General features: G+C 39.9%; 1 protein-coding gene across 1 annotated transcript in view; it reads left to right on the top strand.

Moving 5' to 3' along the window:
- hdac11 (histone deacetylase 11) overlaps nt 1-22,431 on the top strand; it is a 31,846-nt gene extending 9,415 nt beyond the window's left edge. Inside the window, exons 7-11 of the mRNA XM_076750738.1 lie at nt 3,235-3,311; nt 4,932-4,994; nt 13,812-13,908; nt 15,089-15,267; nt 17,061-22,431. Coding sequence (XP_076606853.1) covers nt 3,235-3,311; nt 4,932-4,994; nt 13,812-13,908; nt 15,089-15,267; nt 17,061-17,303 — 659 coding nt within the window. The 3' untranslated portion in view covers nt 17,304-22,431. The remainder of the gene's footprint in view (nt 1-3,234; nt 3,312-4,931; nt 4,995-13,811; nt 13,909-15,088; nt 15,268-17,060) is intronic.
- The last annotated feature ends 4,533 nt before the right edge of the window (nt 22,432-26,964 follow it).

Below are 26,964 nucleotides of genomic sequence, written 5' to 3'. Positions count from 1 at the left end.
TGTTACATCTTGCATTCTTTTTCCACCTTGCAGTTCTTTTCGTATCTTGTTGTCTTCTCACACACATGCTGAAGAAGGCTTCACATGGCTCAGGACATCATGGGGCTCTTGCAACCTTTTTGCCTCTTTCTCTGCTTTCGTCTCCGCAGCCATGAACGTCTTCTTCACACTCCTCTCCTCATCCGAATGTTGCATGACCCTGCACAGTTGGCGGTAAAGCACATTTTTCATACTTTGGTAATGGCTGGCTCTTGTGCCAGCATATCATTAATATGCTTAGCTTCTTGCTAAAGTGCATCACACTCTCTCCTGTCACTCTGCAGAGCCATGCCCATCTTCTTCAACTGTCACTGCATACAAAATTGCATACTATGCACTGCATACACTATACATGTACTATTGTTCAACAAACTTTAGAGTGAATAAATAGGTGTAGTAGTATATATCTTTCAGACGCATCACTCAGTGCATATCTGTCACTTCCTGAGAAACTCTTTGCTGGTTGGAGACAGGTGACCTTAGTAAACTGAAACATTGTTGACATTACAACACAGCTCCCCTTTACCAATAATAAATAGGATGCTATGCTATCAAAAGTCACAACTAGCTAGCGAGCCAGACGGCTAAACAGTCGGATTTAGGGATGGCTACTAACTTCAGCTGGTATAGGGCAGACATCTTGCAAAGTAAACTATGCTTATGTTTCTCAAATGCAATTAAGTGTGTATAACTAATTGCATTTCATTTTCACACGTTATCAAATGGATTGGTGCTCTACTAACCACTCAAACAACATATTGTTAAGCTCTAGTCTACATCTCCTCCAGCGCTGGTGTGGGGTGATAAGTGGGTCCTGTGTGAGTGCAGGTGCAGAGGCTTCCTGATTTCACCTCGCTGCTTTCAATGACTGTAAGGTTTCCCCAGAAACATTATGCACTTCACATACTATTGGCTTCATACATTTTTGGACATACAGCATGTCAGGATAAAATTTAGGAAACAGTTTGAATTTTCCCCATTTTAGTTCTCCAGATAAGCAAGAGGAGGTTTGGCCTTTTCTTCCTGGTTGGCACTCTGAGTCGTGGCACTTGACCAGTTCCCCTTCTTGTGAAGCAGGTGTCCCCAAGACTCACAGTTCAGTGACAACTTGGCTAACTTGTAGAGGCCCAAACACCATTTTTGCTAGTGGATTTAGTTTTGTTGTGTGATGAACAGGCTCTGTGTCTAACAGGTCTGTGTCTGATGAGTGTTTGCGTACTTAAGGTTTGCCTCCAGAGAAACTGTATATGCCTACAGACAGAATGGAGCCATTTCAAATGACAAAGACGGAACAAACACGATGATCTCTGCATTTCTGGCTATATTGTTGTATCATTGCATTGCAACAAAAGGTATATAAAGCATTTTACAAAAATAAAACACTCTGGTAGGGTGTTATGGGGTAGGTAAAGTGTGGTTATCTCTGGAAGGGGAAAAGTAAGATACCAGAGCAGAAAGAGCTGAAAAAATGGAAACAAATAAGTAATGACATCAACCACAGAAATAAAAATGATGATGACGATGATGTTTCGCATTTTTATTGTAACTTTTCAACATGTTATGTGATTTGGTCTAAACCAACCATGGAAAGGTGAGGTGCAGGAAAAATGGTAATGTAGTGAAGTGCATGACCAAAGTGATCATCAGGGCCAGTCTTCACCCTTATGGGGCCATGAGATTTGACTCTCAGCATCAGGACTGTTCATTTTATCCTTTCTCATGGGAAGACAAGTGGAAACAGTGTTTGGAAATAGAAACACAAGTCTGTTTTTTTGTTTTCTTGATTTTTACAACACTCAGATCACAGGAAATTTGGGCCAGTCTAACACCAGTTTGCCCCTTCAAATATAATGTGATAGGGACACTACTGGTCTGAAGCCCTGGAATATAATGTGAGCACTTGTTAAAATTTGGGAAAGGCAGTGTTTTTCTTTAAATATAGAAAGAATCAGCATGTCTTGTCCCAGGCTTCAAGTCAGTGTTGACTCTTTCAACAGAATACACACTTTCTCTTACCTATCCATAACCAAGATCTTAGAGTTGCCTGAATATAACAATAAAAGCATGTATCATGCTTCAGTCCGGAGTGGATATTGTAGGAAAAACAACTGAAATACATAGATAAAAGTTTTATTTATTTTGCAGACACTCTCAGTATGAACATTTGTGTTGGTAGTGAGCATTCAATAGAAATATGATGACACATATGTTTCCCTGCTACGTGAATGAAATGTGTGATACAGGCGGCGTTACCTTTCACTTCTTAGAAAAGTTGGATTTTGAGTGCATTTTTTTCATCCAGGTCATGGTGTGACACTCAATTTCGCACTGGAGTTTCCGAGCAGTTTTGACACTCATTAGAAAATCACTCTTGCCAATATCGTCACCATCTCAATACAGTATCTCTATGCATTTGCAGAGGAGCTGATCGTGTGATTTTTCAGGCTAGATAGAACTTGATCTTGGGTGTTTGTTACTTTTGCATTTCCTTGCTGACTTGCTGCCATCAGTAGGTGGGCTGTTTGAGTACCCCCAAGGTTTTTGCTTAGCAGGGAACAAAAAAGCCTCATCAGACTTTCACTTTGTATCTGCTGCTTGCTCAGCTACTTCACACCTTCTGTTGATGAATCCGGGCGAAAGATTGTTCTGCATCAATAAACAGGATTTTAATAAAGATATAAAGGCTATTCAGATGTGTCTGGCATCTGCATATTGTGTCTCAACACCATGAGGTCGTAGAGGCTGTATAAAAGACTGGTTTTGGAAGTCAGGCAGTAAATGATAATCATATTTCACCCGTCGTCTTTCCAGCCTTTATTAATATTCTACTCCACACTATAGTTTAATGAACATGAGCATAGCAGGGCAGAGGGGACTATAACTCTTAACCTTAATGAATGGCTATCATCCCAATTTAAAAAGGAGTCTCTTCATAGTCTCTCTCTCCATCCCTTTACATAGCTACTCTTCAGGCATTGTAGGAGCAATTGAACAGTCCATTCTCATGTCAATACACCCATTGTTGTACCACAGAGGAACACCAGCCATTTTTCTAAGCCGCAATAAACTCAATAACTGCCTATTTTAAATCGCCAGTTATGGTCGTTTAGAATAATAGACTTCTCAGATATGTAGTGACCTGCTCGGCTTCTCTAATGGCCCTGACACTGAGCCAGTGGATTTTCTGTTTCCCAGGAGGAGGCTTCCACCACTGCTCCAGCGACAGAGGAGGGGGCTTTTGTGCCTATGCAGACATCACTTTGGCCATCAAGGTAAGACTGATGTTGTGCACATGTTGTGATGTTGTGTGTTAGCTCATTGGAAACATTTATTCAAACACTGGCTTGGCCACATGTAGGGTCAGGAGTTTTATTTTGTTAAAGTGAGACTATGTAAAGAAGAAATAACACAGGCTTCCTCTTACAAATGAAAAATTACATTCATAAGCAAGAAACACACTCTTGCTTTAGCTACTGCAGCCTTACTTGGTCTCATATGGCCCATAGCTCATTGTGGCTGATGGTAGCTAATATTACTTAAAGGATGGCTTCACAGTTTTTAAAAGGTAATTTTGCACTACTAAGACTGCTCAGGCTTCCTTCAAGTTTCATCTGAAATTTGGGATGTATTTTCACAGAGTATGGAAACAATGGATTTTGACCCCCATCTCTTTCACTGGTTTCACCAATAATTGCTTTGTTTCATAGTTTCCTGCCAGTGGTTCAGATGTATTAAGAGGATTGTAAACTGTGTTCCAAGATGGTGTCCCATGATCGTTGCTCATTGGTTTCTACACTCTAGCTGATGCGCATATCGCCAAAAATGTAAGAACATGGCATGACAGATACCATATGGGAATTGCAAGAACTGTGACTGGCTGCTTGTGTTTCCACCCTCAAGTTTCTAATGCCTTTTAGAGGTTGATTATAATGAACACACCATGAAGCAAGTTGAAGAAAGACTCTGAGTAGTCGTCCTCTTTTCTGTAATGGACATCAAACAAAGCCATTACACTGCAGACCTTCTGCTCTCCGTGATCACTGCTCTGTGTGAACGAATGAACATAAACACAGTTATTACACATTTGTAGTTTCCAATTCAGTTAACAGACACAGCAAAATAATGATTCGAGTGACCTGGACATAAGCCCAGCTCAATAAATCCATGTGTGTAAGCTGACTGCAAGAATGAACACAGTTACTGTGGGACATATGAAGCACCATGCGATCTGACCATATACAGCACATGCATCTAGCATTGTGGAGGTGATATCTAACTTTAAATTGTAAGCTAGATGGTAGGTAGATACACGGGACTCCCATTAAGTCCTTGCATCAACTATCGACCAGAACAAATGTACTATTTAAAATTAAATCTTTTTTGGTCATTTTCAAGTGTTCTATGGCATTTACAAAAACATATTTATCGTTTTACAGTAACTTCCTTTGTACTGATTGTTTATGGGAAATCTTTTTGGGCCAGTGGGTGTCACATTATGTTTAGCCACAGTGGCTGCTGTTCAGCAAACACTGCATAGTCTTGCTTTGAAGCTTGTTTCATTGATGTTCAATATTGTGCAGCTGATGAAGGTACACCATCATGCTTTACGAGCTTGAGTTTATGTAGAAAATGAGAACCAAAAAAGAAAGGAATAAAATGTTTACATGCAGATGTAACCTGTTCAATAAAAATAAGAGACAGAAAGACATCCAACTGCTTCTGTTCAAAAGGCAAGTATGACCTCAGCCGGGTTTCTGTGAACATTTCTGTTCTACAGCTCAAATGTAATTTCGTTTCAAAATAGTTTTACTTTGGAACCTAATAGCAAGAATCTGAACTGTGAATATGTCGTGTTCAGAGAGAAAACAAATATTTTTCCATTCATCTCCCAGTTTCTGTTTGAGAGAGTGGAAGGCATCTCCAGGGCTACCATCATCGATCTGGATGCTCATCAGGTGAGCCAATACCATTACCTCTGTCTATGTCAATGTGCATTGCTGCATAGGAACTGACATTCATGACAAGATAACCCTCCTTTTACCACCATACCAATCAATGAGACTCCCTGCAAGCCAAACTGACTGTTACTGTCATAGTCCATGGAATGTATCGCAGAACAGCTTTCGTGGACTATCACTGGGTTATCTGCAGTAATGTCTGCTACTTGAATATCTGGATGTGTTGACAGACCCTGTGAAACATGTCTTTGAAATATCTTTTAGAAAACAGTAAAGGGACAACAGTACTGCATTTTCTATGTATTTACTTTTTTATATGCCCTGTAGATTCATGGTTTAAAATACAGAATATTACTGAACTTAATGACAAGAGTATTCAGTCTGCAGGCATTTATAGTCTTACCTGACTAACTTACAACACAAGTCAGCTATCTGTATCTTTCTAACTTCGTTCTTGCCAGTCTGTTGACCAATGTGACAATGTGATTCACTTTAATTATTGTAAGGAAGGAATAAAGGATGTCTTGTAGAATTCCCCAGTGTGTCAGTGATAAATCAAACGATTAATCAGAAAAATAACTTCTGAAAACATTAATTATAATATTTCACAAAAATGAAAATCTTGATGAAAAGATTTCTGAGTTTTGTTTGATTCTGTCTGAGCTACAACTCACTGTACACTATATACTCACTGTGTTTCGGCCTTGTGGCTCCCAGTTGAATATGTGAAACTGCCATTTATGTCCTTTTCTGTTGATTTAAGTTATACAGGCTATTTTTCTTCCTGTATAATAATAAAAATAATAATATTGACTCGGGAAACTCTTTTGTCATTTAAGCGAATACTTCAGGAAAGGTTCATCCACCGGCATCTATATGGTATAACTTGTCAGAAAGCCTGAGTGGCAGGTTGTTCAAGTGGGATTTAAAAGGATGGATGAGGGTTACAGTTGAAGAAGGCCTGAGGTGCTGCAGAATAAAGCTGCTTCATTTGAGTTCTGTGTATGTTTGTCAGACTTTTATCAGCAATGAGCTGAGCTAAGGCCGATGTGTATCACACATTGTCATCTTAGTAAGCAAACCAAAGGAAGGCTTTGATGTGTTCCATACGGACATATAGCAAGACAGATGAGGCATATTGTGATGATCAGTCTTAGTTCTGTATATCAGTTCAAGCAGGAAACGGAGCTCATGTGTGCCACATTAAACCAGTGTAGATCTATATCATCTCGTCATTATCATCATCATCATTATCTCTTAAATACTGTATTTATATTGTACATTATGTGCTTCTTGTTTACTACATGTCTTGTTTATCAGCTCAGTTATTGGACTAAGCTCATCCCAGCCACAGAGAACAATAATTTAACTTTTGTGGAAGTCTGATGATCATATTTTAGTCTTACTTTGTGTTTTCAACATAAAGACTTACATACACCACCAGTTAACCCTGATAATCATGTTAACATTGATAATGTCTCAAGGTTCCCAAGGTCCATGGCTATATTCCAGGAATAGGGCTTAATTATTTTTTAGCTGTGGCTAATTAGCAAATATGCACCTTTTAACTATTGACACAAGTAAGGGATCAATACAGATACTAAGTAAATAATTCATGAAGATCAAAAGAGCAAATCTGCAGGAAGGTATGGAGATAGTCCTGAAGTGCCCCTCTCAGCAGATAATTGGAGTGAGAGAAATATTGGGGATATGCTGTAAAATCCTAATTACAACCCTGAAACATGACACTGAAAGTGCTCTTGTCCTCACACAAATTGAGATTATGGCCTAGACAACTGTGTTGCTTATTCACGCAGTCAACAGCAAAACAGTAATGATCAATTTTAGGTTCAGTTGATAACAAGCTTGACTGGTGCCCTGCTGTGAAGGCATATTCCTAGCTGTCTGTTATGAGCTGTGTGTGTGTATGTGTGACAAGGAACACAGAGGATGATTTTATGCGTCAACAGTGATTGTTGACCTTTCTAACAACACCGACACCACGACTACTTTAAGTGTGTAGTGACTCACTGTGATACATTCTGAGGTGGTGTCGATGTATTGCACTGCATTATATCAGAGTGTTTGTAGTATTACCATTTGGCCACTTTAACAATTGCAGATAGTTCCATACAGGGCAGAGAGGGTCACTGAATGGTCTGGCGAGTATTGGAATCATATTCTGTGGCATTCACAGTCATCAACACAGATGATGGAACCTATGGGAGATTTTGAAGCAATGTGTTGCATCGATGGTGGCATGTCATTTCAGGCCTGCAGAGATATATGATATTAAATCTGATTTTGGAAAATCACTTTAATAAATAGACCTATGGGTTTAAAGGTTTCTGAGACACCAAAATGTTGCATAGCGACTTACCTTGCAGTTAGTGCTCAGTAAACAATAGCTTGTTTGCATATCACACCACTTCATTGGGTTGCTGTGGCACGAATTACAGGGGAACAGCAGGAAGTGATTTTCTACATAGGAAGCCTTATCACACACTTTCAAAAGGCCTATTTTTTGTATTGTATACAGTTGCTTAAATCGATCAAACTGAGAAACCAGGAGTAGCTTTTATGAAGTACCAAAAGTTGCTGTTCAAAAGAAGGAGAAAAGAAAAATGCAAGAAATTCACAAAAAAACGTGTGGAGTGGCCACTTCATCAAAGGTAGTGTAACTTATGTGGCTATGTTTGTGTCGCTAACTTTTTTCTTGCTTTTTCGATATTAAAGTTGTTGTTTTTTCTTTGCTTTGCTGTAATTTGTACCTCTTTAGCTAAACACCAAGCAAGGTAGCAATGATAACTAATGCTATCTACAAAGTGTATTGCAGGGTGAAACCTTATTATTACAAACATTTAAGTATGCTTTAAACGATAATGAGTCCATAGACTGGACTCCTGCAGTTAACCTGCAAATAACAAAAGAAGGCCCATGTCAGAGGCATGGTATCTATGAGAGGAAAGGATAAAGTCCAGAGACTATCAACAAATATGCCCAGAGGGTGCAAAGGCCTTGCTGGATCTCCAGCTGAGAACCCAGAGCCAGAGGACATCACTGGCATGTTGCATGACTGACAAGGGAAATGAATTGTATCAATAATTGTAGCCAGTATTATAGTTGATTAAGGCAGATGTGACTCTGACATCAAATAATGTATATAAAGTTTGAATTACACCTATGCAATGTAGATCTCAGAACTCACCTGGTTAATAAGGATGTAAAAATAAGAATCTAGTAAATTGGACTAGACAACTTGAACCTTTGTAAGAATGTTGACGATTAAGAAGATAACTACACAACAATTCATATCATGAATAATCTTGAGAGTTATTTGAATAACTAATCCCTCTACCAAGTCCCATATATTGTACGCATATGCAGGATGCCAAACAGACCTAACCATAGATCACATTGAAAGGATGGACTTCTGTGGCAAACCGTTGGGTGATCTTATGACTAAAACATTGGACACACAGTTTAGATGAGTCTTTTCAGAAGAATGAAAACAAGAAAAAGTTTTATAATGGGTTCCCCATCTTCTTTGCTTTAATGCAGGTTTTTCAACAGTGTCATTCTTATGTCACCTCTGGCTCTTTCTCTGTGCTATTTATGTTTGAACAAGTAATTTTACTTGTTGAAGGTACATGAACAACTCCAATCTTGCATGAAGTATGCCAGTTAACTTGCCAAACTCTACAGTGGAGTAAGAGACGTTGAGCCTCAAATCTTTCAGGTTCAACAGTTCAAGAGTTAACAAGCAAGTTAACTGGCATACTTCAGGCGAGATGGAATTGTAATTCAGTGGCAGGAGTGTGATGTAATTCAAGCTACAATGCCATGTGACAACTTAAGTGTCACCACACTATGAAGTTTCTGATAGGTATTGCTCCCCAAGGGTATGTCTCTTACATATCTCCTGCCTGGGGAGGAAGAGTTAGTGATAAGCAGATCACTGAAGAGAGTGACCTAGAGATATCGTTCTCGTAGACTATGGGTTTAATGTTGGGGATAGTGTAGAATTCTTCTGTACTATGCTACAGATACCAGTTGACAGTTGCCCATGTCTAGAAAATAAAAATGAGAAAAAAAGCTAATGTGTGTATTCATGTCAAAGGGGTTGTAGGATTAGTCAGAAGGAAACATCAGATTCTGAAAAGTAGTACCATTAAAATCAAGCATGTCACTGTCATTAATTGATAAAATTGGAGTCATTTGCTGTGCCTTGTCAAATCTATCAGAGTCTGTCATCCCACTGGAGTAAGAAATTACAACAACTAGAGGAACACGACCCTGTAGACAGATCTCTGGATTTGGCCAAAGACCACTTTCCATACAGGGAAAGCCCTCATGCTCCAGCTTCTCATACTCTTCTTCTGCTTTGTGCCTCATGTTTGTGTCTGTAACTGTAAACAGTACACAGAAACAACAAGATAAAAACTTAATGGAAATTTAATATTTGTTGTTAAATATAGAAACTTCACAGTGGGACAGTATTATAGAGAACATTATTACAGTCCAGTGGTTTAAATATTGACTGTTATCCAAACCCCTATGCTTAACCCTTGACTTATAAGTATACATCTGATGTGGTTCCTTGTGCTAGTCTCATCCAAAATCTCACCCTCTTGAGTAGCAAATATGGTGAACTTGCCTGCCTCCAGGTTGCATGTGGCCTTAATCCAGCTGTTAGATGTTTGCAGAGGGTGAGTCTTCAGAATTTGTTTAAGATTAGAGGCAGTTATGTGTCCAGTTCTTTGTCAATACCAGATCCTGGATGCACCCTGACTTCAAGTTTCCTCCTGCACAGCCCTGGCAAAAACCAAACGATAGTCATTGTATCAAAAAAATTGTAGGCCTCCATTTTTTTTCTACTCCATCAGTGGCAGATAAGTCTTTCAATTCAGGTGAAAATTTTCAAAGATCACACCCAACACTTTTTCTCTTTAAACCTTTCTTTTGCAATATTGTCTAAACTAGCACAGTACGGACTCCATCTCATTTATTCTGCTTTTCACTTCTGCCCTCCACCTGAATTTGGTTTATAATCTTACATGACCACAAACAAGTATTCAGTTAGCCTGTCCACGTTAAGTAATCTACCAGTGCCTCTACCACCTTTTACGCCCTTTTTTCTTGCTGGAATCTTCTGAGTGTAAACCCCTGCTGTGTTTCCAGTCAAAGAAATATGGAGCATTTGTTATGCAGTGCTTAAGTATGGAGGAACATGGCTTGAGACAGCATTCTCTGCCACCATCATCAAAAAACCAAATGAGGTAATATCTAGAGACCTGCAGGTTCTATGATAAAGTGCTCTGAATCTGTTTTGGAGGCCCATGCCTCTCACGAACCCTGTGCCACAGTGTAGATCACAGTCAGGTGTGTCCTGCCCAATGCATTGGGGGAGTGCCAAATCTTACACAATCATACATTAAAGGTGGGTGTGCTAGGCAGTGACTGTCCCTTTGAAACGCAGCTCTGCCCATCATGATGCACTGACAGACCTGTGGGGAGTGTTCCTCAGAGGAAGCTTACTGCTATTGGACCTGCTGAAGGTCATACAGTTGCCATGTTCTCCATGCATACCAGTAAGTGATTTTGTCATCACCATGATCCACACAATCTCCATCTGCAATTAATTGCCACTGTAGATACCTGCGGCCTTCAGGTGGCCGTAAAGACAGTTAGCAGGGTAAAGGAAAGGCTGTCTGTAAAGGCTGCGACTGTTGTGGATTATAGAGCTGGTAACCATTCTGCCTCGCTGGCATTGATGGCATAAGCAGAATGCTGGTGTGACGCTGTGTTCTGTACCCCGCACCAACACCAAAATAGAGCCATTAATGTTTTATTTTTTCTTTCATTTGTCACTCAGCCGTATGTGGAAAAATGGAACGCAATATATCGGAAACCACACCAGCAAAGTCTAAAAAACGGTGATACTGGCTCCTCACCAGTATCATCTTGTCATTTGGTAATGGACACTGGGTACAAGCAACATTCTTTCTGTTCCTCTTCAATGAAAAAGAAAACGTCCTGCCCTTGATTGTGTTTTGTTAAGTAGTGATAGATGATTCTAATATTTAATACAGATGTTTGAACTTGGAAAGGGAGGATATCTGTTTTAAAGAACTGAAGGAAAGGCCCGTTTGAAGCCAGCAGCGAAGGATTTTGGCTGACACTAACAAATGGCAGTGAAACAGCAATCTTTTATTGTACAGTATGTGGGGGAGAGGATAAGACTAATAAGACTGCAGGCAGCATGAGCTCAGGCAGCATATGAGCTGATTTATAGTCTTGGGCTGTCTTTTAGAGGCAGAGCAAAGCATTTACTTACATGCTGAATTAGTCATTGTTTCAAGTAAGCCTGTATGAGCCTTCAGTTCAGTTGTTAGTTTCACCATACAATACGATTAAAACCCAATGCAAAACTCACAGTTTTCTTATATATAGACTCGAGATGTACCTGTGTAGCGGCTTTACTATATACCATGGTGAAACATTCTGATCGCCACAATACTGTCAGTAATTTCTATGATGATGATGGTGATGATGATGATGATGATGATGATCTCCTGCAAAAGTGTCTTTCCAGTTGTTGAGCTGTTGTCATCATGGGTCACTGTGACTTGCACAGCTGTTCTAATGAGACCAGTCCCGTGACTGGCTGACAGCATATTTATCAATGATCACACTTTCTGCTTTATGTTTCACTGCACCTAGCCCTTTTGCACTTTACATACAAGTCCAAAAACAGCAGGCGTGTTTGGAGAGACACACAGTCCATGTGCCTCAGACCTACCGCCTGGCCCTTGTTGCTGCACTTGTGTGATTTAAAAAGGGCCCCAAGACCGTGGAGAATTCTTGTGATTATGCTTCACTAAATGTGCCAGAAATCAAAATTCGACTTGGAGCGTCATGACACTGTTCACATGCAAAGTTGTGTTTGTTAAAATGGAGGCAGACATATTTGTTTCATAAAACACCAAGGATCCAAGATGATTCAACATTAGGACTGATTTGCACTGTACCTCAGTCATTTTTTCCTCTGAAGTTTGTTGCCCTTGTTCTGGAAAGCACCTAATTCAAGTAAGATGTGCAGAGAATCCCTTTTCATCAAGACAATAGGCCTGTTGGCTAAGATCATCTTAGTCTTAAAACGCTTGGAAAACAGGACCCAGATTAGTGGATATTATGGTGCCCCAAGGATGATTTCTAATGATTTTCTAACCCTTGACCAGTGATGTAGATCATGTCCCCTAAACGGACACTTTGGTCCAAGAGCATAAAAGTATCAGCTGTAATGCACACTGCACAATAAATAAAATGTAGAATGGCTAAAAAAGTGAAGAAACAACTGCTATACTTACATGGATTGGTGAGGTAAAAGAGTGTGAAGTTTACCTTGATGTGGCTAAATCAGGGGTTTATCCTCAGACTCTACTTTCACTTAAAACTCTTCTTTGTTAACGCAGGTGGATAACAGTTCCCATGTTCCTGGAGCTTAACATTGGCATGTTAAAGCCCCTTACGTGATTATATGATTAAAACATCTTTCATATTCTCATGACATGAGTATTTCTAGAAAGTGGCCTGAGCATGCCACCATGCTAGGGCCACAACCAGAACTTAAGATGTTCGTGCTATATTGAAAATATTCAAAGGAATAGTTTGACATTTTGGGAAATTCGCCTGTTCCCTTGCTCAAAGTTAGTCTGTCATGTCTTTGCCTAAAGTATGGAGCTGGAACCATAACATGAAGTCTGGAATGAAAACAGCCAGCTTTGCTCTTTTCAAAGTTCAACAATTTGCCTACCAACACCTCTGAAGCTGAACATTGTCATGCTGTATCGTCTATGATTAACCCATGCATAAACGAAAATGTCAGAGTGATAATTTATGGTGTCAGAGAGAATTACATAGAGTAGCTATTGGTAAGCAGCACGTAACTTCCTGTAAAACCACTTTCATATTAACATTTATGTAGAGGTTAAACAAATGAGATCCAACTTTTTAATTAGTGAGCTTCAGAGTTATTGGTAGAGACACACACAGACACACACACACACACACACACACACACAAAAAGCAGAACACACACAAACATGACAGTGTATTGATCTACCTCTTCACACTAAAGTGGGCAAGTGCATTTCCCGAAATATTGAACTATTATTTTAATATGTGGGCTTTGTGTCATCTAACCTAATCTTTACTTCAATGTGTAGAAGAACCAGCCAGAACACAAGCACCCCTTTTTTTTATATATATATATAGAACTTTTTTTTATTCCATTCAGCAATGGATTATACAGTCACTTGGGCATGATGTTCAGCTGACACCAAATAGTCCTGCTTGTCCCATACATCCTCCTTTTCATCCAGTAATACTAGACTTGGTACAATGCCTAATCTCCTCCTGACAGCAGGCAGACACTTTGGGTGACAAATGGAGGAGAGGAAATGAACAGTGATGGAGTAGCCATGACTTTTTTTTTATGAGTATTTTTAACATTTAATGCCTACAGACGACAAGCCTATTTACCCCTGATCTGGGGCTGTCAGTCAGCACAGCATGTCTCAGGTAAACAAAGGCATCTGGAGTGACACCTGTGTGGACCTTGGCACAGTCAAGTGATATAGTGGACTGTCAAAATGCTGTGAGTTATCGATTGCTTCGTATTACACACGAATGAAGCATCATCAAGGGTGAAAAAACAATTACTCGATTCAGTTTGTCAGTGCTGGATGACAAAGGATGCAGAGACAGCATCATAGTGCTTTTATTTTGTTAAACAAATCTGCTTTGTTATAGGGAAATGGACATGAGCGTGACTTCTTGGATGACAAGCGAGTGTTCATCATGGATATGTATAATCGCTATATCTATCCTGGGGACGGATATGCCAAAAGTGAGTGAAAGCACCATCAATTTTCTTGTCAGACTTACTTTTTTGCCTTTGAATTCGCAGAATGTTGGTAAGCAGAATATGTTCAGACGGGTTCTTGCAGTTCTAGTGTTCTCATGTACTGAAATATGATGCATTATGGTGACAAAATAAGCTCAATGCTGTTCTTGATCTTGATGTGTGGTTGATGGTTGAGGTTGGAGTGTAGGGGATGGCCTCCTCCAGTTCCAGCCCCTAGGTGTCACTCAGTGCCACTTTAATTATGCTGTGACTTTCCTCTGCACAACCACTCACTCTCTTAGCGCTCAGCAGGAAATCTGTCATGCAGCCGTCCATGCAACATTGTAATCATGGCTTTTACACAAGTGAATCTGTCAATACTTCAAAGCTGATCTGACAGCAACCACATGTTACCATTTAACCCCATTTCTAACAATTCTCTGACAGTCCTGCTTTTAAAATTCTCCCCATCCTTCAGCTATCTTCTCTGCAGTTAATTGAATTTAAGACATTTTATAATCATCTCTCCCCTTAAGAAAGTGAAATAAATGTACATTCTGGCTTGTTTAAGATAAAAACCACACAGTCCCATTCTGCTTCATATTTTCCTCCAAGACACATTTATTTCCTTGTACCTTCAAAGACCAAAGCTTGCAATTTTTGGACACTTTTTTTTTCTTTCTTTCAAGTGTTCTTGAAAAACTTGCAGGACTTGACTTGAAAAACTAACAAGAACCTTGTTTCACATGCTATTTCGTTGTTCTTTCCTGCTTTTGTAGCTTAATTTTGTTTGAATTTTGAAACATTAAGGTCTCCTAATTAACCTTTTTCATCATTTGCATTCGTTATTGGAAATGTACATACCAATTAATTAAAGTGCTTCGACAGATTTACATATCTGAGTATTCTATAGATAGAGAAATACAATTACCTACCTGCCATAAGAATTCAGTCATCAGAAATTTTCTCTTAAGCCTTTGTAGAAAGAATTCCTTTTGGGTGAAACGCTGCAGTAATTACTAGCCTACATACATATGAAGCCTTTGGATTTAGCTCATCACAGCTGCTTATAGTTTATATTGGTTGGTTCATTGGTGGAAGCTATGATCTGTGGCTTTGTGATGACCATCAGTGTGGATACCCATAATGCACCATTCCTGTCTCTATCTCTGTGTACCTCCAGGAGCCATAAAGAGGAAGGTGGAGCTGGACTGGGGCACTGAAGACTCAGAGTACCTTCAGAAGGTAGAGCTCCACTCTGAGGGAGCGCTGAACGAGGTCCGACCTGACATCATCGTCTACAATGCAGGGACAGACATCTTGGATGGGGACCCCCTGGGAGGACTCTCCATATCACCACAGGTGCTGTACCTGCCCTGTCAGACCCTCCATGTAAATCTATACCAGAAATGAGTTGAATTCAAAACATCACTGGTGAGCTGGAAGGGAATTTGGGGAATTTGAGTTGCTTACACACCTGTACAAGCTACTGCAGTCAAGTACACCCGTTCTGCCATAAGGTCTACTGTTAAGATGTTTAGAATGTTTTGGGTTGTTTGAACCTGGTACATCATTGTTGCAATTGGGAACAAAAACACTGCACCACAGTTGTTGAATTTATATATCACCTGAAATCACAATGTTAAGTGAGCTCTTTCTTTAGCTTCTTCTTGTTCTTGCAACAGAGTTTTAAGCTCAGTGATGAAATGTTTGCCATATAAATGCTCTGTGGGACTTGTAGTTAACTTCCCCTTGTGTGTTTTTATGTACATAAACTTACCTTTTGTAACACAGTGCCTCATCTTTTGTACTGAGGATTTAGTGTCATGTCCAACACCCAAGCCTCAAATACTCCCCAGTTGTGCCTCATTTACTGTAACATTGTCTATAGAAAGAATGAATAAGACTATAACATTGTCTGTTGATATGTGGCTTCTTATTTTGCAACTCTGTAACAAAATCAGGGAGTGTATCTTTTTAGCATCCTGGGTTTCAGTTCAAACTTTTGTCCCTGTATCTTTGCTATGTCCACTATCAGCTGTAACAGTGCTGACAAATGACAATGGCATCGAGCTATTGCAGCAGAGGCCCAGATGACCAGGAGGAAGAATGATTAATTTGGCAACAATACACAAACCCGGGTGCTCTAATGCTGCCAGGCTATCAAGATTCAGGTTCAACAAGTGAACAATCATATAAGCAAATATATGGCAAAATGGCCCCACATTAACCTGAACAACATGTCCAGTTTTTGTGATTTTAGTTTATTTTACACCTTAGCAGTACATACAAAGACACCATTCTGTAGCAATGTGTCTGTTACAATGCACTGATTAATTGGATGTTGAATAGCAAAATAGCAGAGCATCTACAGATCAGTTTACATCTCTGTTTACCCTTAGAAATCTTCTTAAAAGATAGCTGTTTATCATTTTTAAAAGTTGCAATTCTTTATCTGCAGTGCTGAATGTAGCAGTGGTAGGTTCAGCTGGGTTAAGTCACATGAGTACTTCATGTGTAATTTGTCAGGAAATTTGAAAGCATACTGAGAGCTGATCCGCATGAGCCAAATTTGGATTTATTACTTCCTGTGTGCAGAGATTTCCTGCCAGTGATCCTGCAGATTCTAGGAAATAATTGGAGCAAATAAGGTGAATCTGCAGAATGTGTTAGTGAGGATGGTACACTGATGTGTGTTGCAGAGCTCGTTTGCGATGTGGGCTGGTGAATTGCCTGAAATTAATATGGAGTCTCTGATTAGTGCAGCTTCAAAAAGGATTTTTGAAAGTTCTGATTGGACATGTGTTTCTGTCTTGCTTAATAATGTTTTAAATAATGTCCTTGTAGTAAAAATTGCTGCATAATCAATGAGATTTTGACGCAAGCTGTTCCCCCTCTCGATCTTGAGGCAAACGGAGTTGTGTGTTCCTGTCCTCCCATATGTGTCACCCTGAGAGGTTCGGTGCTCCACAGTGGATTAGTGAGATATGGGAAGACTCAGGCCGCTTCCAGCCTCCCCTCCCTTCTCAGGAGGCGAAGGGAGTGTAGATAGAACCATTAGCCAGCGGCCTGACAAAATTCTGAGAAATTACTAATACTATCTGTGGCCGTGGAGAGACTAACAGACAAGCTTTTCTCTCGTCTTTCTCTGCCAGGGCATTGTGAAAAGAGATGAGATTGTGTTCAGGGCTGCGAGGCGACGAGGCATCCCCATACTCATGGTGACATCCGGGGGATACCAGAAGAAAACAGCCCGCATCATCTCTGACTCCATTCTCAACTTGCATCGGCAGGGCCTGATTGGAGCAGAGGCTCTGGAGGGGGAGGGATCATCATCACTGCTAACCAGCATGATGTACAGCTCTGGATCTGTTGGATCAAAATTCACTGCTGTCTGAGAGGGTCTACACTCACAGGTGTGTCATCTACAGCTGTGACATTTAAAGGCACTCAGCTAACTTTATATTGCGCAGCATGCGTGCGACATCAGCGATGATCTTGTAAGGATGCTGCTGTCACACAGAAATGTGGTTATTTGAAGTTGACGGGGGGGTTACCCAATGCTTGTTTGCACATATACAACAACAACAACATAAAGAAACTTAGGTAAAGTTTAGTGTTTATTATGGCAGTTACTCAAAGGGAATAATCACTCAAAGAGAAAAATCGTTCTGAAACAATAGTGCTCTCCTGCCTTCAGATGATTTCATGCGCTCTCGTATGCCACAAAGAGAGTCGTTTAATTTTTCATCAGTTGGAGAATGATGAGTTTTATGTTCAGTGTATGTTCGGAGCAGCGTTTTGGAGAGGTATTCTTTCATCTCAGGAAATGTAATAATGTCATTTGTGACAGATATGATCTATGAATAATTCATGAAATAATAAAGAGGTTTGATTTTCCACCAGATACATGGGAAGTTTAGGAATTATCCTCCGTCTCAGTTAATGATTATAGAGGTGAAACAAGACAATTTCACATGAAAACGGTAACTATCAAACATACTGTAATTTAATGGCGAGGTTTAACCTTACAGAAGATCATGTCTTCTCCTTTTCTCATTAACATCTTGTTTGATCATTTCTTGTATAAACTGGTGTTTTTCTCTAAATAATAGTGTAATCATTATAGCATTAATGCTTTGGTTAATCAAACTCAGTTACTGACAAACTTTTGTACTGTGCTTTATATCCACTCTGCACTTAATGTTTACAGGGAGCCTCATATGTTTTTACTGTGGACATTATCGTGTTTTGTCTCTGAAGTCATAACAAATTTGAAACACTAAAATATGTGACTGTGAGCACTTTAACTGGTGTATGGTGTAAGAGCAACATTCCTAAACTCCTAAAAAAAAAAATCACTGTTCGTGTTGCAGTGTGTTCCTGTGGTCTGCAGATCAAAGCCCCAAAACTGAAAAGAGTTCAGTGATTTATGAGCAGGCCTGTACAGTGGAGCTTTTCATGAGTTCTACGTCTGATTGGTTTGCTGTAGTCAGACATGCAGAGTTCCTCTAATGATGTTTACACATACAGTAGTTGTGTAAAAGGAGACAAAATAGATCTTTAAAAATATTGGATCAGTATGATCAATGCAGCGGCTGAACATAGCACAGCTTCCAAAAGACATTAAAGACTATCCATCAAACACAGACAGAATACTAACACCAGTGTCTTGTACAGGTGTGTGTTTGTGTGCGTGTGTGATGTTAAATAAGCAAGTTAGTTTGAAGTTCTCCCTAAAACAGTGCATCCTCTCTTTACACATACATGAATTACTAATGATGTTGCTTAATGCTAATGTACAGCTTCAAAAGGTACTTTTGCATGTTGGTGTTTCCAATAAAGAGAGAACTTACTGTTAAAATGCTCATTAAAGGATTATTCTGCTCTAATTAACAAGTAAGTTGTGGAGATCTGGGAACATGGTAACATGGATAAAAAAAAGTCCTATGGGGCAAGAAATGCAAGTGGTCAGATGGTCGGGCTTGTTTTAAACAAACTTCAGACCTCTGAGTCACTGGCTTCATCTCTGAGGTGTTTAGTGATTCATATAGGTCTGCTGTTGTGCCAATTCCCACCTCTTTCCCCCTACTGAAGGAACCTATCGGAGATTCACAGGTGAGATTTAGGATGGGGATCACTTCTTCCTACATCCAGTCCATGAAAAATAACAACTGGACAATGGCAACAACCATGGCTGAGACTAGTGCAGCTAACTGTTAAATCTGCAGGACGTTGCTCTTGGCTCGGGCAAATTAGCAAATCCCTGCTAATACGAACACCATGTCAGGCTGAATGAATGAAGTGAAACAAAATTGAGTCTGATTATCAGGCTTAAACAAACCCCCAGGTTAGCCAAACTTACTTAAAAAGAAGATAAAAGTGAACAAGAAAATTATCACCCAAATTCTGCACATCGCTCACAGGTTGTATTCCAACTTTTACTGACATTTTAGGTGCTTTCACTCTGGTTGCATATCCAGATAATGTCTTACTTATAAGCTGTCTGACTGCTGAGGATTCAGACGTAGCAATGTCTCCATGTTTCCAGATCTCAGCAATTACTGTGGGGAATTCTCTACAAAGACATCAGTCAGACTGATAGAAATGATAGAGAAGTTGCACTCCATCTAATGTTCCATCCAGCTTCAATGGCCACTTCCTGCTGCTCTTATGATTTGGCTTTAGTAAGTTCTGATTCATTCTGGGTGAAATCATGTCTAACAGCAGAAGTTAATGTTTTGCAGGAAGACGTGAATTTTAAAGGCACATTCTTCTATATCTGTGCCCAACTTTGTGATGAAGGTCAAGACCTTACATCAAAATCTTGTCCAACATAGCTTAAAGAAGCTAATTGACATCTAGGCAACAACCTGGGGGAGCACAGTAGTTGCAGAAGGATGGATGGTTGCATGTTCATACCTGGGAATTGCTCCATACACCAAGACATGCACAGCACTGCTGGCTTGTATGTTACTCAGTTGTGGAATGCAAAAACATGTAGATATCAAATCTGATACATCCTGCTGTGCTGAATAAGTGTTTGGAAGGCTCAGGGAGAAGAGGCAAGACAAAGCTGTTGACCAAATTAAAAGAGATGTTAATATGTTAGTGTGAATGTGGCCAAAGGGTTCATAAAACCACACTCTCTCTGGACTTTGCCTGCCGTTGCATTAGATGTGTATTGCAGCAGAGTGGACCTGAAGTGGCAGCCAGCACGTGCTGTTGTAATGATTTTCTAATGTATTTTCAGATTCATTAAAAGAAAAGTTTCAAAAGTTAGGACTGAAGCACAGACTCATGATCATTTGAAGGATTAAAAGGCTTATCTGTGAATAACATGAAAAGCAGTGTTGGGGTGCTTATCCAGGAAGCTGTTTGGACACATTCATAATGAAACTGTGAAAGGTGGGCCATATTAGCTGTGTCAGTGCTAATTAGCTGAAGCCTTTGATCTGGTGTTCTGCTTTTGAATGCAGTTGAAAGGTTTAGCGCAGTCTACCTTTAATTAAGACTCAGAATATATCACTTATAGTATGAAGGCCTGTCCTTAATACCCAATGCAATCCCAGATTCTAGCTCATCAGATCCTCTCTAGCCAGCATTTTAGTCTTTAGAGTCGACTGAATGTTGTGTGCCAAAAATAACACTGAAGTCTTCAAAGTGTACTGTATGCTTTTGGGTGTGTTTGTGGTTTGTGCTGACATTGAGAATTCTACTATGCATTAATAATAATATTGAATAAATCCATAACAACCAAAAGGTCTGTTTTGCATTTTTTAAATCCTTTAATTGCTTTTACTGCCCATGCTAAAAGGACAGTATCTTTGGAAAACTTTAGTTAATAATGCTGCTGCTATGTAGTTCAGCATTTCGCTGAATTTTCCATGGAATACTGCTTGTCCCATATGGGTGTTCCTAAAGCCCTTCCCCATATGATGTAATAAATATCCCACAGTTGTACCTTAGTGACTCAGTAAGAAAGCATGCAAGTAAAGCCCCTCGTGTCTTTTAGTTTCCCTGATGCATCCTGCTGGTGTAGTTTCATTTTCTTACCTAGCCTGTAGGTAGTTCACTGGATCAATCCAAATCTTAGGTGAGATTGTGAAAGGCTGTACATTACTGCACTGGTGTTTTCATTTAGTTTGAATAGACCTCTGCTCAAATTGAAGTTGGGTAGTGCTGGGATAATGTCCCCTCAATCTCAGTGTTCTAATGAGAATCAAAGGTCTAAAGTATTTGCTATTCATTAAAGTGAATAAATTCCAATTTTGGACACTACTTAAGTCAGTCCCTTAATCTAGCAGCTGCCTAAAGGTCCTTTTTTCCCTGTCTACAGAATGTACTGAGATAAATATGGTACTGTAAAGTTTTTCTTATACATTTACTCAAGTACTTAAAAGTAAATCCACAACTATTTGGAATGATCAGTTTATTGGTCCCAAAAGTATTTCATGCTATGTAAAAACAGCTGTCTAATGTCTTGTGTGTACATATATTACGTTTGCCCAGTCAGAAAATAACACAAGTGGGTTTAATCAGGTTTGCTTTGAAATGGAGACCCTGCCATGCAGAAATGCATATTGGTAGCTTCTTTGGAAGATGCTAAAGGCTAATTAGCTTAGCTTCTTCGAGCACATCTCCACAAAAAGTGATACCTGATGCTAATTTTTTAATGGATGGTCCGTTGGTTGGTCTCTCAGTTGGTCCACCACTTGGTCCAGGCTGAAATATCTCAACACCTATTGGTGAAGTACAGTGAAATGTACACAGACATTCAAAGTCCCCAGACATGGAGAATTTGGAGATTCCCTGACTTTTCCTCTAGCTCAGACATTGCTGTTCCCCTTAGGATGAGTTGTAATCATGTACATATCACATTCCCATCACATTCCCTCTTGCATCATCATCAGGTTATTTTTAATGTGTCCAATTCTTTGGTTTATAACCAGATCACCTGCAAAACTTGGAATACTCCCATCAGCCTGAACCAGACTACTGTGTTCATTGCCAGTTAGCAAATGTTAGCATACTATCATGCAGAACAAAGATGGTGACTGTAGTAAACATTATATCCATTTGGCATCAGCATGTTACCTTTATCACTGTGAGCATGGTGACTTTAGAATTTACCTTTGTTTAACCAATGACAACTTTGACTTGACCAGACTGAGACCAGTGAGGAAGAACCGCTTCAGGAAATCATTCCTGCCATGAGCCATCACACTTTACAATAGCAACTTAAACAGTTAATCCACCAACCTCACAACCCCAATACTTTATATTTTATCTGCAATACTGCAATATTGCACAACATTTATTTATATTTACAGTGTATTTACATTTACATTTAGTTTTGTATTCACTGCTGCTTTTTCTGTATATATATTTGTTGTCACTTTTTTGTTTACTTTTTTAAATTCATGTATATATTCTATGGTCGTCTGTATGTTTTTTGTTCATTGCTACTGCAACAAAACAATTTCCCAGATTGGGATCAATAAAGAAGCAGTCTAAAGTCTAAAACAGTTTTCGGGAGATCATTGCTGGGTCAGCAGTTCATCCATGCAACTGAAGTACAGGCGTTGTGGGGAAGAGGCTGATATGAGGATACAACCAGGCCGGAGTGAGCAAGAGAAGGAGCGCAGGCTGCGTATAAATCCTGCTGGAGATTCTGAGGCTGGCTGCAGCAGCCCTCATAGTGAATCTGTCACCAGCCTATTTTCAGTGCACAGCTTCTAAACATTCAGTAGAAAATGAGAGAAGATGACTCATATCGGAACAGAAAACTCCAGCCAACAGGATTGGAAGGACAATTTACTCATCATGTAGGCTGTTACTTTTACCTTTCATAATTTTACTTTATTGTGCTTATAATATTTCTCTACTTATCTATGCATTAGAGTGTATTTTGGTTCGTGACCTGTGATTTAACACTACTTTAACAGGCAGAATTAGTGGGATGTGTCAGTTGTGGTTTGTAAACACAACATTCAAAGTTGGCCCCTCTTCCCCAGCTCAGGCTCCTCTTGGATGTGTTCTGATGATCTGGCACCTGGTTACTACATTTTTGTGGAGTCCCATCCTCATGCCTTGCGCACTGTTAATGGCTGCAGCCTACACACCCACTATCCAGAGGGCAGGGTCTCTCCCGATAGATACTGCCACACACTTGTAGTAGGTCATAAGAGATGACTGAAAGCGATTATGTATGAGTCTATACTTTTTTTTTTCTCCAAAATCATTCTGCCTTTAAGTTGCATTGTTGGCTAATTCGAGTCTGCTCTATAGGCTGTAATCACTGTCACAGACAATACAAAATGGAAAATGCTCTGCATCTTTGCCTGTATAGAGAACAGTGAACAGCTAAGAACAGTGAGTGAGATGTAAATATACCAGTCTGTGCAAGCCCACACACTCCTGAGGAGGTCCACTGTTACATTTCAGCAGAATTTACAGAATCCAAACTACCAGGCTCAAACAGAAGAGACTGGAGGCAGAAAAAAGTTTAACAACTGAATGAATAATAAGGATTATGCAAGAGACAAGTCCAATGTAGCTGTTGTTGATGTAGTTGAGACAGGTCCAGGTTCTTCTGTGAGAGCAGACATACATGGCATGGACGACAACAGCTGAGGAGGAGGCACCTGGGCACAGACAGGAAAAGCAAGTCAGGTAGCAGAAAAGGAAAGAAGTGCTGACAAGGTACTTAATGATTCTTCTGGTTTGGTCATTATTATACGGCAGACGATTCAAGGAATACTGGTTGAAACCCTGATACTTAAATACTGTGTAGGCAGGTGAGTCTTGATTGCTCGATTGAGTGCAGCTGTACTCAGGAGGAGAGGAGGCTGGGCCCAGCCTTTCGGCCACGCCCTGCAGTAACACAGACTCAGACAAGACAGACGGGGGAGAGACAGACAGGAAACAAAAACACAGGAGCACAACAGATCTCCACACATACAGCAATCAAGCAAAAGAAGAAACACCTGTGTGGGTGGACGGTGGGTGTGAAGGCTCAAACTTTTCTGCATATTTATGTTGTTTTCATTTCCCAGCTGATAAGGAAACTATATTTCATTGGCAAAGTGGTGCGGCAGCAGCTTTTCAGCTTTTGATTGAAAAAATAACAAAATTTGATCATAACAAGCAGCTGTGCAGACAAACAAAATACAGCCGGGTCTACTTCTTTGTGATGAGCAGCTCATTTTTGTGTCAGTTCAACAGAATAAGAATTTTTGTAGTTACTAAATACAAACGAGAAGGGCCTTGAGTGCATGTACTGAGGTATGCTACAAGCTTAAAACAAGAGTCACTTCACCACCTAATGCTTTCCCATAATCACCATGATATATGGTACCAAACCAGTTATACCAATGATCTCATTAATAACCCTAGTCAGTATATTAATTAGTAATTAGTGTTAATTTAAGCAACATCACACTTGTCTTTACATAACACATGGATGCTATTAATATGAACTATTTAGGTAATTAAGTAGGGACTCTGAAATGTAATCAGGGAGAGTCTGTGGCAGAAGTGTGAAATTGTTATCTTGAATTGTTATTATAGAGTTACTGTATTCCCAGAATGTGTCTACCCACAGACAAAATCCATCATGTCAACATCATTTCATGCAGACAATGTACTGTGGTGGTAGTGGGACAAAGAAACTTTGCAGTAAGCTTCATTACACATGATTCCCTCGCTGTTTGCCTGGCCACTGGATGCCGTCTTACCTCAGATGAACTGCTCCGGGGTTCAGCTGGAGGGAGGCCAAGACTGTCGAGTGCTCCCTGTCTGGCTGCTTCGAGTGGGATCTTTTCACCTCTCCAGACCAACCTACCCAAGTGGGGTGTAAACAGTCCACAATCAGTAGCCCTGAGTAAGACAGGTGTCAAAACAATATTACAACAAGTAAACGAAAGCTCTGCTCAATATGGTTTACTTTCACAGAAGACTGATAATGAGAGTTTCATGGTCTTTAGCGAGATTTAAAGGGACACTCTGCCAATTTTCCACATAAAGTTCAGTTTACCTGTCACAAGGAGTCAGCCTGTTGTATAATATCGTCTGGATGGAACTCTCTGAAAGTGTCTCTAAATAACCCTGATGTCATTAGGGTTATCTTTGCTTTAGCCATGTGAGCAGTATGGCTCTTGGGATGGCAGTATTGGTCTGTCAGTCTGCTTCAGTCCAGGCTGAAATATTTCAACAACTATCTGATGGGTTGCCATTACATTTTGTACAGACATTCATGAAAAACCCTATTAAATTGCATTATGGGAAATTCATAATCTAGTGTTTATGGATCTTGAGCCATACAAGGGACTGGCAGCAGTTTTGGCTAGTCTTACCAGTTATGCTGGCAGCATAGCTCTATGGATCCTCTTCCATTTATGGATCAGCTGGTCAGTTTGGTCCAGAATGAAATATCTCAACTACGGAGTTCCATGAATTTTGGTAGGGACCACCACCTCAGGATGAATTGCTGAGGACCCTGATGATACTTTGTTTTTTGGCCAAATAGCTGTGAATCTAATGGCATTGTCATCAACCTTCATGTACTTTGTATTTATTGCAAATTAGCAAACGTTAACATGCTCACACACTACATTTAGATTGTGTAGTGAACACTATGCCTTTTCATTGTGTCATTGTGAACATGTTGCCATGCTGCTTAGCATTTAGGCAGCGGAACAGAACTGCTGGCATAACTGTAGACTCTTAGTCCCGTTTCAACCTGCCTCTTGTGAGCCCCCCAACATAGAAATGAAACACTACATAGCTGGATCACCCTTTAAGACTGAGCAGGATGGAGAAATGTTTTGTGTATGTGTATTTTCATGATGTTTAAACAAATGAACAACACAATGGAAGTTTAGTCTATAGATCTGTCCTTCAAACTCCAGTCTAACCCTCATAGGTTACTTGTGGTCTCAGTGCAATCAATAGTTGTGAAAGATGTGAAATCTTGCTCCAAGGAAACATAATTATATACAAACTGCTCCACTGTTCATTTTAGATGGTTGTAATAGAATATAACCTTAGATTTCCTCTGGTTATGGCTTATGGTGGCAAATATTTGCTTCATATAAACATAACTGTCCCAGGGAAATCAGTCAACAAAAGGCCTCAGATTTCAAAGGAATCTACCATCTCAAAGATCTCAGCAACATCATTGAAAAGACCACGAGTAACTGAGTAACATGTGACACTGTGGGTTTCTGGCTGCACTGTCAGAGAAAATGGGCCAAACCTGGTGAACAGGGAGGAGATGTAATCTAGATGGAAATTTGATCAGACAGTTGTATTAGCATTTGCTCATGTGTTTAAACTAAGTTCACAATTATTGGCATGCTTAGCATAATATGATATCTGGATCTCTATCTTTATTTGCTGGCAAACTGTTTCAAAGCAGTGTTGTTTACGCCTAGAAAGTCCAGAAAGTCACAGTTCTGTTGTCAGTCCTTCTCACTGTTTTCCAATCCACATGTGCTGACCTTGCCAGTCACATAGAAATCTGATCTGAAAACACAGAGCTGATGGTGTTGACTCTGTGCCTGATTTGTGAAGCCTTTGTTACGACTCAGACCTCGTATAACAAAGTCCTCTTCTACAAAGATAGTTTCACTAAGTAGTTTTAATGACTGTTTGAAAATGGAGATCAAAGCGCTTTCCTGGCAGGGCCACAAAATAACTGAGAACAAATTTTGCATGAAAGTACCTCTTTTTCAGGGTTATTGGCTAGACTTTGACTAAACATTGGTAGACCTTAGAGCTTTTGGTCTGTGGTCAAGTTGAATGTGTCATGAGTGATGTTGGCGAAGATTCAAAGTGACTCAGGCTCACTCAGTGACTTGAAGAAGGAATTAAACCAGCCATTTTGTCTCTCTCAACCTGGCTCTCCTGCCCTGATAAGTGGCAAGTGTGATGAGCAGGGAATACATAAACTGTGAGCAGAACAGTTTCTGTATTGTTTTGACAGTTGGTGCCAGTGTTTTAGTGGGTAAAGACGCAACCAGACTTATAAGTAATGTGAAGCTGAATTTTTTTCTC

The sequence above is a fragment of the Chaetodon auriga genome, chromosome 2, assembly GCF_051107435.1.
Source record: "Chaetodon auriga isolate fChaAug3 chromosome 2, fChaAug3.hap1, whole genome shotgun sequence".
In the NCBI taxonomy this organism is placed as follows: domain Eukaryota; kingdom Metazoa; phylum Chordata; class Actinopteri; order Chaetodontiformes; family Chaetodontidae; genus Chaetodon; species Chaetodon auriga.
The sequence above is the reverse complement of the archived record's forward strand: the minus strand, read 5'-3'. Positions and strand labels throughout refer to the sequence as shown.